Here is a 14,969-nt window from a genome sequence, read left to right on the forward strand (position 1 = left end):
GATAAGTTTAAAATTTTCAAAGAATAGAACTGCATTAAAAAAAATTTTTAACACCCTATAAGTCCACTATTTCTCCTCCATTAGGATGTCAGCAACTGGTTATTAGAGATTGATTTTTCCTGGAATTCTATTTATTTCACCAACACCTTGGCACAGAGTTGAGGTTTAATCAATGAATTAATGCTTAACTGAGTGACCTGCTTTTTGGGGACGTTTCTCAGCAGCTTCCTTAAATCAAGGAAATCCCAAGACTTGTATTCATCACTAACATCCCAAAATGCTAAAGCCGCAAAGTTGATTAAGTATAGCAGGAAGAGTGAAGACTCAACAGTGACCCTTCACAGCAACAAAGTATTAGCTTTGTTTAGAAAAAAGTTACAAAGTAGCAGAGGATGATCTCCGAAGGAGGTAGAGACCCGCAACAAAGTAGCAGCTTGAGAGTTAGGAAATAGCAGAGGACCAAAAAGGGGATAAGGACTGGCAAGAAAGTAGTAACTTTGTAGTTACAAAGTAGCAGAGGATGAGTTTATTAGGATTTAGGGATCGGCAACAAAGTAGCAGATTTGGTGTTAGAAAGTAGCAGAGGATGATCCTAGAAGGGGATAAGGACTGGCACAAAGTAGAAACTTTGGAGTTACAAAGTAGCAGAGGATGATCTTAGAAGGGCTTAGGGATCGGCAACAATATAGTGGCTTTGGAGTTAAAAGGTAGCAGAGGATGATCCTAGAAGGGGATGAGAACCCCTTCAAATAGCCACAGGGGAAGGAAGACCAGGAAGGTCCATCATAAAATGGGTGGGTGGGTGGGGGAGTTACTTTATGGTATCAACCCAAAGGTTATTTCTCAAATCCCTATCCCATCTGTAGAACCAGGGGGGAAAAAAAGGAGAGTACACGTAGGCTGGAGCCGCCATCCGGGCCCGGAGCCCCCAAACGAGACCGCCCACGCCCCAGACTGCCGGGAGCCCGCCCCGCGCCGCCCCTTGGCCTCTCTGGGGCCTACACGCCGCTCCCGCACCCACCTCGCCTCCAGCAGCAGCGGGGTCGCGGGCCATTTCGCAGACAAACTGACGGTCACCGCCTTGGAGGAGGAGGAGGAGGCGGAAACGGAGGGCTCCCGAGCCTCGAGCAGCGGGAGAGACAGGGACACCCAGCCGAGGAGCAGCCGCACCACGTAGGCAGCCGCCACCTCCATAGCGGGGAAAGGAAGGGATGGAGCCAAGTGAAGGCGAGAGGAAAGCAGAGCTCGGGGAGTCCCTACTGAAGCCCAAAACTACCGCCCTCGCGACGCCCCGCCCCTCGCGACCGCCCGTTTCCGGTTGGGGGAGGGGAGAGGTAGCATGGGATGGAAGGAGTCCGTTATCCAGAGTTTGGTTGAGGCGAGGAGAAGGTGGCGCAGGCGTAGATTTGTGTTTCGGGGTCAGGTTGGGTTGGAGAGAATCTCCAACGCCGGGGCATCGGTTCCTTTCCATTTGGAGAAAGAATTTAAGAACTTCAAATGAAGCAGGGTCTTACTTAATGCCAATGATAACTATTTCCATTTTTTGAACTACATCTACACACATCTATCTATATACATATATATATGTACACCCATACACACATTTGATCCCACATATATGCACATATGAAACAAGTTGTTTTAAACACATATGCATACATACACATATATTTGTACACACACACATTGCCTTCCTTCTTAGATTGTTTTCTACTGTTTTCACCTTTTTTTTTAACATCCAGGTTGCTTACAGGTTTCTTGCACATAAAAATACTCCTTACTTGATAATGTTTCAGGATCTGCTTTAAAAGAGACCCCAGAATTTCAAACTAGAAGAGACCTCAGAGATCATCTTAATCCAGACTGGTATATACTCACAAATATTTAGCAAGCATTTCTCCAGGAGGAAAAAATGCACACAAAACATGCTTCTAAATTTAAACTGTATTAATATTTTCTCCATCATTTTCTTAAATCTAGATAATTCATAAATCTAGATAATCTATTGTTTTGTGTGTCTAGACAGCCTAATAAATCACATCTTGATTTGTAGCCAATTTACAAGGTGTAAATGCACACACTGAAAATTTACCAATTGACTCTACACAACTGAGCTGCATTCAACACATCTCTGGGTCCAGAGATTATTAATCTGGGATCCACAGAAGGGACTATGAATTTGGATAGAGGAAAATTAAATCTTAACTAACCTGTAATGGAATTTAACTTTGCCTTTAATTATTATTATTATTTTAGGTTTTTGCAATGCATTGGGGCTAAGTGACTTGTCCAAGGTCACACAGCTAGGTAATTATTAAGTGTCTGAGGCCAAATTTGAACTCAGGTACTCCTGACTCCAGGGCCAGTGCTCTATCCACTGCACCACCTAGCCCACCTTTAATTATTTTAAAACATTATTCTAAGAATAACAGAGACTTCACCAGACTACTAAAAAAGGTTAATGATGCACAAAAGGATACCCTGGAAGTCTGCCTCCATGCTGCCACTGATGGGGAAGTTGTGTTCTTAAGTAACTTGCCCAAAGGCTGTGTCTCTTCCATAGAAACTTATTTCTAGAGTTTATGATAGATATAAGTAAAAGTGGGTTCCTTGTCCTATAAGACAGATTTTGATTGGCTGGTTTGGAAGACATTTCCAAAGGAAGAAGAAAAATCTCTAGGGAATGAAAGAAAAAATAGTGTATTGTGTGTGTGTGTGTGGGAGGAATGGGAGATGGGGATTAATGAGAAAGAGATTATGCAAATATTAATTAGTGAATCATAGAGTCTTAGAATAGGTTTCAGAGGTCTAATTCAACTCCTGCCATTTTAGAATTAGGTAAAACTGAGTCATGGCCATATTTCTATTAATGGCATTACCATTTGCCCTGTCTCATACTCAAGAACAGAAACATTATCATCTTTGAATCCTTCCTCTTCAACCTTCATCAGATCTGTCCTGAAAGATAAAATGACTGCAGTTAGCTTGACTGATTTCACGACCTGTTTTTTTCCATACTGTGTCTCATTCTGGGAAGGTTACTTCTCCTCCCACCCCTTTCTACATTTGGACTAGATAATCTCTTAGCTCCCTTTCAGCTCTAAATTTTATGATCCTACTTCTGTACCCCTTTTAATATTCTCTTCTTTTGATGGCATCAATTTCCACTCTGTCATAAAAGACTCCAAACTTCATCATTTATTTTCCCCCTTTTATTTTTCCTCTCTCTTTACCCCAATACAATAGATTTTCAACTCCTAATTATTGTCTATAATATTTCTAGCATCCTTCATTTCTTTTCAATTTCCCTTGCAACCGTCATATTTCAAACTCTCATATTTCTCATGCACTACACACCACATAACAGAGAAAGCAAGAAATTGAAGAAACTTTTGAAATCTAGTTTAATCCCTTTATTTTACAGAGAAAGAAAATGAGACCCAGAGAGAAATTGTTTCCTTGATAAAAAAAAAAGGGAGGTTGACAGCATAGCTAGGATATTATAATGCCTCACCACCCCCAAATGGTCTTCCTCCTGAATTCTCTCTAACCCATCCCCAGTGCTATGGTAAACTTACCTTCCTAAAGCACTGTTCTGATAACATCACTCTTCTACTCTAAACTTAGAGCAAAAGTTCTGTAAAATGTTTCATTCTCCCAACTTAACTTTAATTGTAGCAAGAAACTTGGGATGTTTTACCTGGAAAAGAGAAGACCTAGGGGAACTTGACAGCTGCCTTCAAGTATCCAAAGGGCTATAATATGGAAAAGCAATATGGAAGAGAAATTAAAATTACCCTATAGGACTGAATTCAGAGAAATGGATTTTCTCTGGACTGTATATAGGGGAAACTTCCTAATAAAATTATCCAAAAGAGGAATAGTTTGCCTTGGAAGATGGTGGTTTTCTCCTTGCTAAAGGTCTTCATATAGGATGTTATAAAAGAGATTCTTGTTCAAATACAGTTTGGGTTAGTTGGTTTCCAAGTTCCTCTCTAATACTCATATTTTTAGATTTTTTTTTGTCTTTAACTCTTACTACTTACTTTCATATACTCTATTTTAACCCAACTGAAGTAGTCAATTACTAAATTATTAAACAGTTATTAAATACTTATAATGTGCCCAACATTATGTTAGGAGATGGGAATAAAAAGACAAACATTAAACAACCTGGTCCACAAAGAGATTTATTCTACTCAGAGGAATCAATAAATATAAATGTAAGTATACACAAAACAAATACAACATGTTATGGAAAATTTGGACTAGCATTGGAAAGAGATGGGGGGATCAGAAAAGGTCTCATTTAGGAGATAGCTTTGAACTGAATTTTAAATGAAACTAGAGACTTTTTTGTCTTTATACTTGTTTATATGGCTGGTTATATTTTTTAATTTTAGAAAGGTTTTATTTATTTTGAGCTTTACAATTTCCCCCCAATCTTATTTCCCTCCCCCCCCCCCCCACAGAAGGCAGTTTGTTAGTCTTTATGTTATTCCCATAGTATGAATTGGTCTAAGTTGAATGTGATGAGAGAGAAATCATATCCTTAAGGAAGAAACATATAGTATGAGATATAGTAGAATTACATAATATGATAACATTTTTTTAAAATTAAAGGCAATAGTCTTTGTTCAAACTCTACCATTCTTTTTCAGGATACATAGCATTCTCCATTGCAGATATCCTAAAATTGTGCCTGATTATTGCCCTGTTGGTATGAGCAAGTCCATTAAGGTTGATCATCACTCCCATGTTGCTGTTAGGGTGTACAATGTTCTTTTGGTTCTGCTCATCTTTCTCAGCATCAATTCATGCAATCCTTCAAGGCTTTCCTGAATTCCCATCCCTCCTAGTTTCTAATAGAACAATAGTGTTCCATCACATACAAATACCACAGTTTGAAACTAGAGGCCTTTAAAAGGAGAAGATGAAAAGGAAATGTATTTGGCCAAAGAGGACAGACAACTAGTGAAAAGACACAAGTAAAATGTAGCATGTTAGGATGGGATGGGGGAAGGAACAGCAGAAAGGTTGCTACTTACATACAAGGTCAATAATAGAATGCAAAATGGCACTGTCTTATTTGGCCAGACATTAAAACACCTTGTGGTACCAAGGCAGAAAAGGAATAGTAGCTCAGAACAGTTAGCAAAGGACTTTAAAATACCAAAAAAAATGTCTATATTTGGTCCTAAAGGCAATAGAATCAATTGGGTAGAGAAGTGATATGATTGGATTTGTGTTTTAGCAGTATCAAAATGCTTTCACTCATTTATGTCCTGTTTCCTTGTCTTTGTGACTGTGTCCCCCTCCTTAGAATGAACTCTCCTCTCTCTCTTTGTTCAAGAAACAACTCAGGTGCCTCCTTAATGAAATCTTTTCTAAATCTTTTCCTTCAGTTTTGCTCTCTCCCAAATAACTGAAAATCTACTGTTCTTCTTGAGGTGATCAATAATGTTTTGCCTTTTTATTTATTCCAGTTGCCTCTTGTATTATAATTGCCTGTGTATTTATTCCCATTGCCAGCTCCCTAGTTCAATGGTTCATTACTTCTACTTCCTTAGTTATACCCCACTCCCCACTTCCCAATTCAATCCATCTTGTAAAGATATCTTCCTAAAGCAAAGTTCTGATCAGGTGACTTTTTGCTGAAAAGCCTTCAATAGCTTCTTGCCTATTGAATAGTCTAAACTCATTTGCTTGACATTAAAATCGTTTCATAATGTGATATCAATCTACCTTTCCTAGAGATATCTTTCATTACTACCCTTCAAAAGCTTGCATTCCAGTCAAACTGAATGACTGTATTGATTTAAGTCTTCTATGAAACCTTTTCTGCCCAGACTCAATGCTCAATGGATCACATTTTCCTATTTCTCTTAATCTTATCCCATCCCTGTGATCCTGAAATATCAAAATATCCTGGTGACTGATGAGCAAACTCCATTATCCATCCTTAAGTTTCATGCATGTCCACTTCAATTCTGCAATTTCTTTCCATCCACAAGGCCCTACTCCAGGTATTTTGTACAGTAATCTCCAAAATATTTTCTCCATAACTAATAAACTTCCTTTCATCTTAAATTCCTTTCTTTCTCATTTCTTTCTCCTTTGTAGCTTTCATTGACAACATTTCTGTCACCATTTTCAATTGTATGTACACTTTCTCTGACTTCTTGATTCTCTAGTCATAGTAGAGGAATTAGAATACTTCCTGCTCTCCTTTGCTTCTTCCATACAGTCCCTAGACCACTGTCACTAAGCAACCTCTCCACCATTGTGATTCATCGAATTCAAATTTAGTCATCCAATTCAGATTCTGGTAGTTTTTATTTATAGGCCCTCAGGACATTAAACTTCTTGCCTCAATGAATTCAGTACCAGACTCTTAGTTTTTCTCTCCTTCTGGAACACTAGAGAATGTAAACATATTGATGCTCCCTGAAATGACCTCACAGCCCAGTTTCTAAATTATCCATTATGATCAACTCCTCCATTCCTCCTCAGCAACATACAAAGAAGATGACATTTGATTTTTTTTTATCACCCACAAACATTTCAATCCAAGTTCATGAACTCTGAAACTCCTGTTTCTGATCTTAGTATTTTATCATTCAATTTTCCCTTAGGCTGTACAATCCTCACCCTATCCTTATCCCCCTTATGATCCCCATTCTTTTCATCCCTCTGTTCTCTTCCATATCCTCAAACCTATATTGGCTACATTTTCTTCTCTCCCTTTCTCTACCTCTTGGTGAAACAACAGTTCTACTCTTTCTTCCATTCTTATTTCACTTGTCCCCTTGTCCTATTGCCAATCTTGTTTTGATAAAGGAAGACATTGGATTATTCCCACCATCCACTTTTTTGTTCCTTATTCACAAGTTACTGAACTGAACTGAGGAAGTAAAAACTAAAAATCAAAATATAAAAGCATGAGTTCACTACTAATTTATCTAAATGTTATCTAAACTCACCTGAGCCCTGTTTGCAGCAAGGTAAACATCCCTTTTGTCTCTAATTGATTTGCTATCCAACTCTCCACAGAGCCTATTAAAAACTTGTTAACTATTAAATTAGCTATTAAAAAAGTTTCTTACCTTATCTCTTACCTTTCAGCTAAATTAAAAAAAAAATCTGAGAGTATGTCTTTAAAAAGCCCTGTTCTCTCCTTTGCATCTCATATCATCCAGACATATTCCTCCACTATCTTCTCTCTCACTTCAATGTCATAAGAGGAGGCAGTCATTTTTGTTGTCAAATCAAATCCTCTACATGCCTCCTTGATCTCATTCTCCTCTAACTTTTTTGGAATATTGTCTCTTCTCTCATCTCCACCCTCTTCATATTCTTTTTCTCACTGTTGATACTCCTTAACCTATAAGTATCATTTTATATTGATAATCAGTTTTTCCTGGACACTCTCTAAAGTTTTCTTGACATTGTTCTCTCATGGTTCTACTTCTGTCTGTCTCAGTCTCCTTTGTAGGAACTTAATTCATTCCATGTCCTCTAATCATGAATATCCTTAATGATATAGCTGGATTCCTATCTCATTCCATTCTACACTATCTTAAATAATGAACTCATCAGCTTCCAACTTTATCATCTTCAAGAAGAAAATTCCTGGATCTATAAACCTAGCTCTAGTGTCTCTGCTGTTGCAGTTCTACATCTCCAATTGCTTCTCTCAAATTGGATACCCCCAAAATTATATAAAATTATATACAAATTAGAACTCATAATCTTTTCCCCCAAACCCTTTCCCCTTCCAAAATTCCTTTTCATTGCTGAAATTTTCATTATTCCTGTCCCAAACCTGTAATCTCTATGATATCCTTTGCACTGGGCATTCCCTCTTCCCCTGCATGCCCCCATCCCTGATTCTCTGTCTTCTTATTTTCACCTTGTAATTTCCCCAGGCTTCCTTCAAGACTCAGCTCAACTTTGACCTTTTGCAGGAAAACTTACATATTAGCCTCATCTGCTAATGCCTCTATCCTTCAGATTGCCTTGATATAATCTGTCCATATTTTGAATACGCTTGGTTACATGTTACTCCCTTCTCTCAATTAGAAAGTAAGATACTTGATAGTGGGTCTATTTTTTGTTTTCTTATCCTCAGAACTTAGTATAGTGCTTGGCACATAGCAAATACTCAATAAGTATTTGTTGATTGATTGGATAAAGTCTATGATGGTGCTCAAATTTTATCATCCCTGCCTTCTTCAAGTTGTAGCCAAAGCATGAAGAGACAATAACAATGAATAAAATGTTTTATTTTGATTACAATAATTGTCTTATGGTGAATATTCTATGGTAATTTTATGTAATTATTTTTAATATATAATTGTGTAGCACCACCCTGACATAGACATTGTGTCCTTCTAAAGGTCAACCCTATAATGCAGAGAAATAAGACAACTAATTGCTTGATTAACTTCTGGAAAGAGAAGCAGAGAGAGACTTGGCAAGAAGAGGCAAAGTGGAGACTTTGAATGGTAAATGCCCCAGAACTGAAGTATGTAGAGAAAAGTGGACACCCGCAACATGTCTCCTGATTTCCAAAATCCCCCAAAGACTATCAAAGATGAATTCCTTGAATGAGTTTGTTCTCTTTCCAGTTGAAATTTCATTTTCTAAATTAGTTTGTATGTCTTCTTTGATTACTATCTTATTTGATTGCTTTAATGAATAGACTTGCTTGCTACCTGCCATTATGTTTTGTGTAATAAGCATATGATGGGGAGAAGAAGCTAAGCTAGTTGAAATTAAGTTAACTATTACCATCCAGGTCTGGGACAGAACTATTTCTCCAATTCTCCAGAACAGCCAGGGAAAGTGACTTTTATATAAAACCCTCATGATAGCAATAACCCTAGAATTCAAATAACTGATATATAAGTTAATTCTAAACCCCAAACTCATCTTGTAGATACAAGAGAAGAGAATAATGAGCCACTTAAAACTATCCTCCTACTTAGTTGGATGTCTATAATCTTTGGTGACATAGGGTATATCATTCCCAGATTTCTCTCTCTGTGTCTATTTCTCTGTCTCAGTCTTTATTGTCTATATTTATCTCTATTCTTCTCTTCTCGCCAAGTCCTTGGTTACATAGGATCTATATATTGTTTTTAATTCCAAAGAAATCTCATTTTGGACGGGGGGGCACTCATTATCTAAAATAGCAATTCTCAAAGTGTTGTTTCTTATCCCTCTGGAATCCTTAAGACTCTTACAGGGGGCCTATAGGGACAAACAATTTATATAATAATATAAAGATGTTTCTTGCCTCTTTTCATTTTCATTTTCTCATAATTGTATAAATGAAACTTTCCAGAAGCTACATGATCTGTGAGTTTAAGGATTTAGCTGCAAACACAAAGACAGAGTTAAAATCTCATTTGCAGCATTGTATTTTTTGCCCTTATTAATGGGCAAATCTGCAGATGTATCTGATCTTGCTGTTTTGCTTTCATTCATTCAGTATTAGTCCACCAACCATGCAATATCTTTTATGTGGATGCTTGGCAACAAATATAATTGGTGCTCAAATATAAAAGAAGTGTTGAATAACTTTTTTTGACTATAGTGGTTTATTCTGAACAACTGGGCTGAAATTTGCTCAGATAGTATAAAATTAAGGTGGTTCACACTATTAGTATTAGCACAAATTAAGACAGTGGCACTTATGTGTTTTAATAGTTTTTGTGTTATCTCCATACACTGAGTAAAAAAATGCAACATCATTTGATAATGTTTTTGATGAAGCTATAAAATTATAATTTTGTTAAATTTTGACCCTTGAGGACATCTTTTAAATATTTTATGTGATAAAATGGAAAGTACTCATAAATTAGCTCTTTTCTACATGTCAAAATATAATGGTGATCTGGAGGAAAGGCACTGGTGTGATTGTTTAAATTGTAAGTTCAACTACCCACTTTTTTTTTCATGAAACACTATTTTTACCTGAAAGAATAACTGATAGACAAACTATGATTGTTGTCCATGGCAACATTTTTGTGAAAAGGAACAAATTGAACCTTTAAAGAAATGAAACTCACAATATTTGTTGTGAATGAAAAAATTGAAGCTTTCTGAGTAAAATCATAATTTTGGAAAACTTCTATCTATCCGCTGAACTTGACACCTTCCCAAGACTTAAAGACTTTTCTTATGTGATTCATAGGATAATAATGAATATGATTTTTTGTTTTGATACTGTGTAATGAAATGTGGCAAAATCTGGAAGTTTTCTATAACTCAGTGAGCCAATATTTTTCAAATGACCAATTCTTGGTATTACAAAGTTAAATATGGGTTAAAGATCCATTTAAAGAACAAGATAAAACAATGGATTATATCCTTCATTGATATGATTACAAATCTACATTGTTACTAAACCTTTAAGAAGTTACCCTTTGTCAAATTATAGTGTATTATTAAAGAAGAATATCTACAATGATTTGAAAAGGTTATTAATATACTCCTCCCTTTTCCAACTCTATATCTCAGGGAGGCTGGATTTTCTTCATATATAGCAATCAAAGCAACAGATTGCGGCAGATTGAATGTAGAAACAGATTTTAGAAGCCAGCTGTCTTCTATTAAGTCAGAAATAAAAGAGATGTGCAAAAGCGTAAAAGAATAAAAGTATATTATTTATGTCACCATATAGACTTATTATTGTTATTTTAAATGAATTAATACAAAATTTTAAAATGTCATTTAAATTTCCAATATGGTAAATAGTAAAAGATACCAGTCACATAAATAGCATTTCTTTAGGAACTCTCAAAAATGTTAAAAATGCAACTAGGTGGCACAGTGGATTGACTGTTGAACATAGAATAAGGAAGACCTGAATTCAAATTCAGGATTAGACATTTCCTAGTTATCAGATCCTGGGCAAGTCTCTAAACCCTGTTTGCTTCAGTTTCCTCATCTGTAAAATGATCTGGAGAAGGAAATGGTAAATTACTCTAGTAAAAGGGATCATGAAAAGTTGGACATGACTGAAATGACTTTACAATTAAAAAAGCAAAAATTGAGACAATGTAAAGAGGTCCTAAGACCAAAAAAAAATTGATAAACAGTAATCTAAACCAAAACAATGCTAGATTTTTACCAGGATGTGATCCTAGAACTTTCCTCTTCTGTTTTGCTTATGCTGTTCCATCAACCTAAAATAAACTCTCCCTCCTTCATGCCTCCAATCACCCTGCCCCCAATCTACTTGTTCATCTGGACTATAGAAACGACAGTGAACAAATTCACCATCTTGTATCTTGCTATTTTAATTATTTTTTAATATTTTAACTAATATTTTTGTAATAACCATATACTGTACTCAATTGTTTTTGTACTACTGAATACTGTCATTGCCTTAGTTAGGCTCTCTGCTATTTTCTTTTTGAAGGATCTCCTGTATCACCCTAGACTAAAGTAATCTCTACTTCCTCTGAACTCCTATCGCAATTTGTTGCCTTCTTATTGTAGTTTCACATTCAATCTGGCATTTTGATTATTTTTGTACAGATGTTGCCTCTAGTATCAGACTATAAATTCTGTAAGGACAAGGCTTATGCTTTATTCTCTAGAACACTGGTAAGAACTCCACCAATAAGTTGAATAAAATGATTTACCCAAGGTGACAAAACCAGTTATTCAGAACTGGAATCATATCTCCTGATTCCCAGTTTAGTGTTCTTTGTACAAGATCATAACTCTCCCATGAACCTGCATTTATCTGATTTTCCAAATAGACAGGTTTGCAAAGTTATAATGCTGAGCAACATGAGTTTGCAGTTGGAACCCTCATCTATTAATAACAAAAAAACTTCTTTCTTATCACAGATATTTGTCCTTCTTTCCTTTCTTCCTTTGTTCATTTGTTCCTTCTGCTCTCTCTCTCTTTCTCTCTCTCTCTCTCTCTCTCTCTCTCTCTCTCTCTCTCTCTCTCTCTTTACTATTCCCTTGAAGAGAACAATTCTATGTTGGATTGAAGCAGTGTAGGGTCTAGGAAAGAATGGGAAGAGCCCTTAATTTTAATCCTTGGTAGAGCAGAGAAAAATTAAGGACAAGCACCAACTAACCAGGAGAAACATTACCAAAAGAGGACTTTAGATTCAGGCTGTCTGAAACAGTCAGATGGCAGCAAGGACTGAGTTAAAGAGAAGATAACAAGGATCCTTTAAGTGAATGAGAAGTCAGATCACATAAATATACCATCTACAAAGTGGCACTAGTAAAGTCCAGTTTCCTCCATTTTACAGGTAAGATTATAAGTGGTGATTTCCTGCTCAACCAAGTGGAGTGAGCAACCATTTTTCCTTTGACTATAGGAGGAAGATAGAAAGCTTGAACATTGATGTCCTAAATTTCAGGAAATCAGAAAGATACATAATTTTCTTCACATGAAATTTATAGGTTAAAAGACAGTATTTAAGAAGAAAACAATTTTCAAAACCACATTACATACAGCTGTATATTTAAAGTGAGTTATCAATTATTATGTCATTTTTTTCAATTAGACACATCTGTGAGAGGATCCTGAATGGGAAAAAGTGCCAAGAAGGAACATAGGTACCCAAAGAATCACAAGTCAGGCACTTTGTTATTCTCAAGTATATAAATGCGTGTTTCCCTTGCCTTTCAGTCCTGCAGGTAAACATCAAAGACTTAGGAATACAGTCTATATGACCTAATTAAGAAGCCAAATTTCCTAGGTTTCTGCCCTTACATATAACTTTTGTTGCTGAGCAAACTCACTGGGGCTATATCAATTGGTAATGTGGTATGATTGCAAAGAAATGTTATTGTGCTGTAAGAAATGATGAGCAAGCAGATTTCAGAAAAACCTGAAAAGACTTACATGAACTAATGCCAAGTGAATTGAGTAGAACCAAGAGAACATTGTACATAATAATCACAACATTTTGCTATGATCAAATATGATAGATTTTAGCTCTTTTTAGCAACACAATGATTCAAGATTTTTCTGAAAGATTCTTGATGGAAAATGCTATCCACATCCAGAGAAGATCACAACATCAGGGAGGTGTTACCATACCATGAGGACTGCATAAACTGGATTTGAGTGAGGAGCATACTGTGCTAAGTCACCAGCCTCACTTATTCCTCTAGAACCATCTGGGTCAAGTGGTCAGATATGAATCAGGATGACTGGAGATGGCCTTAGGTGTGAGGCAATTAGATTAAGTGACTTGCCCAAGGTCACACAGTACAAGTCAAGTGTCTGAGACCAGATTTGAACTCCTGCCATTCCAGGGCCAGTGCTCTATCCAGTGCCACCACCTAGCTGCCCCTTGATTTTTGATGTCTCATAGAGTCATTAGCTTCCACATGCCCAATTCTAACTTTTTTTAGGTTTTTTTTTTGCTAGGCAATGGGGTTAAGTGACTTACCCAAGACCACTCAGCTAGGTAATTATTAAGTGTCTAACCAATTCCAACTTTTAAGAGGTTGTTTTATGGGGGTGGCTAGGTGGCACAGTGGATAGAGCATGGACCCTAGAGTCAAGAGTACTCGAGTTCAAATCTGGCCTCAGACACTTAATAATTACCTAGCTGTGTGGCTTTGGGCAAGCCACTTAACCCCATTGCCTTGTAAAAACCTTAAAAAAAAGTTGTTTTCCCACTATTAGTGGGAATTAATTCTATCAACAACAAACCTATCACAAATTATATGATTATATTAATAGATGCTGAAAAAGCCTTTGACAAAATACAGCACTCATTCCTACTAAAAACACTAGAGAGTGTAGGAAGAAATGCACTATTCCTTAGAATAATAAGTAGTATCTATCTGAAACCATCAACAAGCATTATATTCAATGGGGAGAGGCTGGAGGCATTCCCAATAAGATCACAGGTGAAACAAGGATGCCCATTATCACCACTACTATTCAATATTGTATTAGAAATATTAGCTTCATCAATAAGAGAAGAAAAAGAAATTGAAGGAATTAGAACTGGGAACGAAGAGACAAAACTCTCACTCTTTGCAGATGACATGATGGTCTACCTAGAAAATCCCAAGAAATCATCCAAAAAACTACTGGAAACAATTAGCAACTTTAGCAAAGTTGCAGGATATAGAATAAACCCTCATAAATCCTCAACTTATCTATATATGACTAGCAAGATACAGTAGGAAGGGCTAGAAAGAGAAATCACATTCAAAGTAACCTCAGACAATATAAAATACTTGGGAGTCTATTTGCCAAGGCAGACTCAGAAACTTTTTGAAAACAATTATAAAACACTTCTCACACAAATAAAATCAGATTTAAATAACTGGGCAAACACCAACTTCTCATGGATAGGTAGAGCTAATATAATAAAAATGACAATTCTACCAAAACTAAACTACCTGTTTAGTGCCCTACCAATCAAAATTCCAAAAAATTACTTTAACGAGTTAGTAAAAGTTGTAAGTAAATTCATATGGAGAAATAAAAAGTCAAGAATTTCTAGGGATTCAATGAAAAAAATTGCAAAAGAAGCCCTACCACACCTAAAATTATATTATAAAGCCTCAATCAACAAATCCGTCTGATATTGGCTAAGAAATAGAATGGTGGGCCAGTGCAATAGACTAGGTGCAATAGCAGGAAATGATTATAGTAATCTGCTGTTTGATAAACTCGAAGAGTCCAGCTATTGGGATAAAACTCTCTCTTTGATAAAAACTGCTGGGAAACTTGGAAGTTAGTATGGAAGAAACTTAGATTAGATCAACCCCTCATACCCCATACCAAGAGATGATCCAAATGGAAACAGGATTTAGACATAAAAAACAATATTATAAGAAAACTAGAAGTTCAAGGAGTAGTTTACCTGTCAGATCTATGGAAAGGGAAGCAGTTTATGACTAAGGAAGAGATGGAGAACATCATTAAAAACAAGCTAGATGATTTTGATTATATTAAATTA

General features: G+C 36.3%; 1 protein-coding gene across 2 annotated transcripts in view; it reads right to left on the reverse strand.

Moving 5' to 3' along the window:
• Positions 1-1,283, reverse strand: part of UGGT2 (UDP-glucose glycoprotein glucosyltransferase 2) — a 206,053-nt gene extending 204,770 nt beyond the window's left edge. For both annotated transcript variants that reach the window (XM_074191915.1, XM_074191916.1), the window contains exon 1: positions 1,022-1,283. In XM_074191915.1, the coding sequence (XP_074048016.1) occupies positions 1,022-1,194 (173 nt within the window). In that variant the 5' untranslated portion in view covers positions 1,195-1,283. The remainder of the gene's footprint in view (positions 1-1,021) is intronic.
• Positions 1,284-14,969: the final 13,686 nt, after the last annotated feature.

The sequence above is a fragment of the Macrotis lagotis genome, chromosome 6 (assembly GCF_037893015.1).
Source record: "Macrotis lagotis isolate mMagLag1 chromosome 6, bilby.v1.9.chrom.fasta, whole genome shotgun sequence".
NCBI classification, from domain to species: domain Eukaryota; kingdom Metazoa; phylum Chordata; class Mammalia; order Peramelemorphia; family Peramelidae; genus Macrotis; species Macrotis lagotis.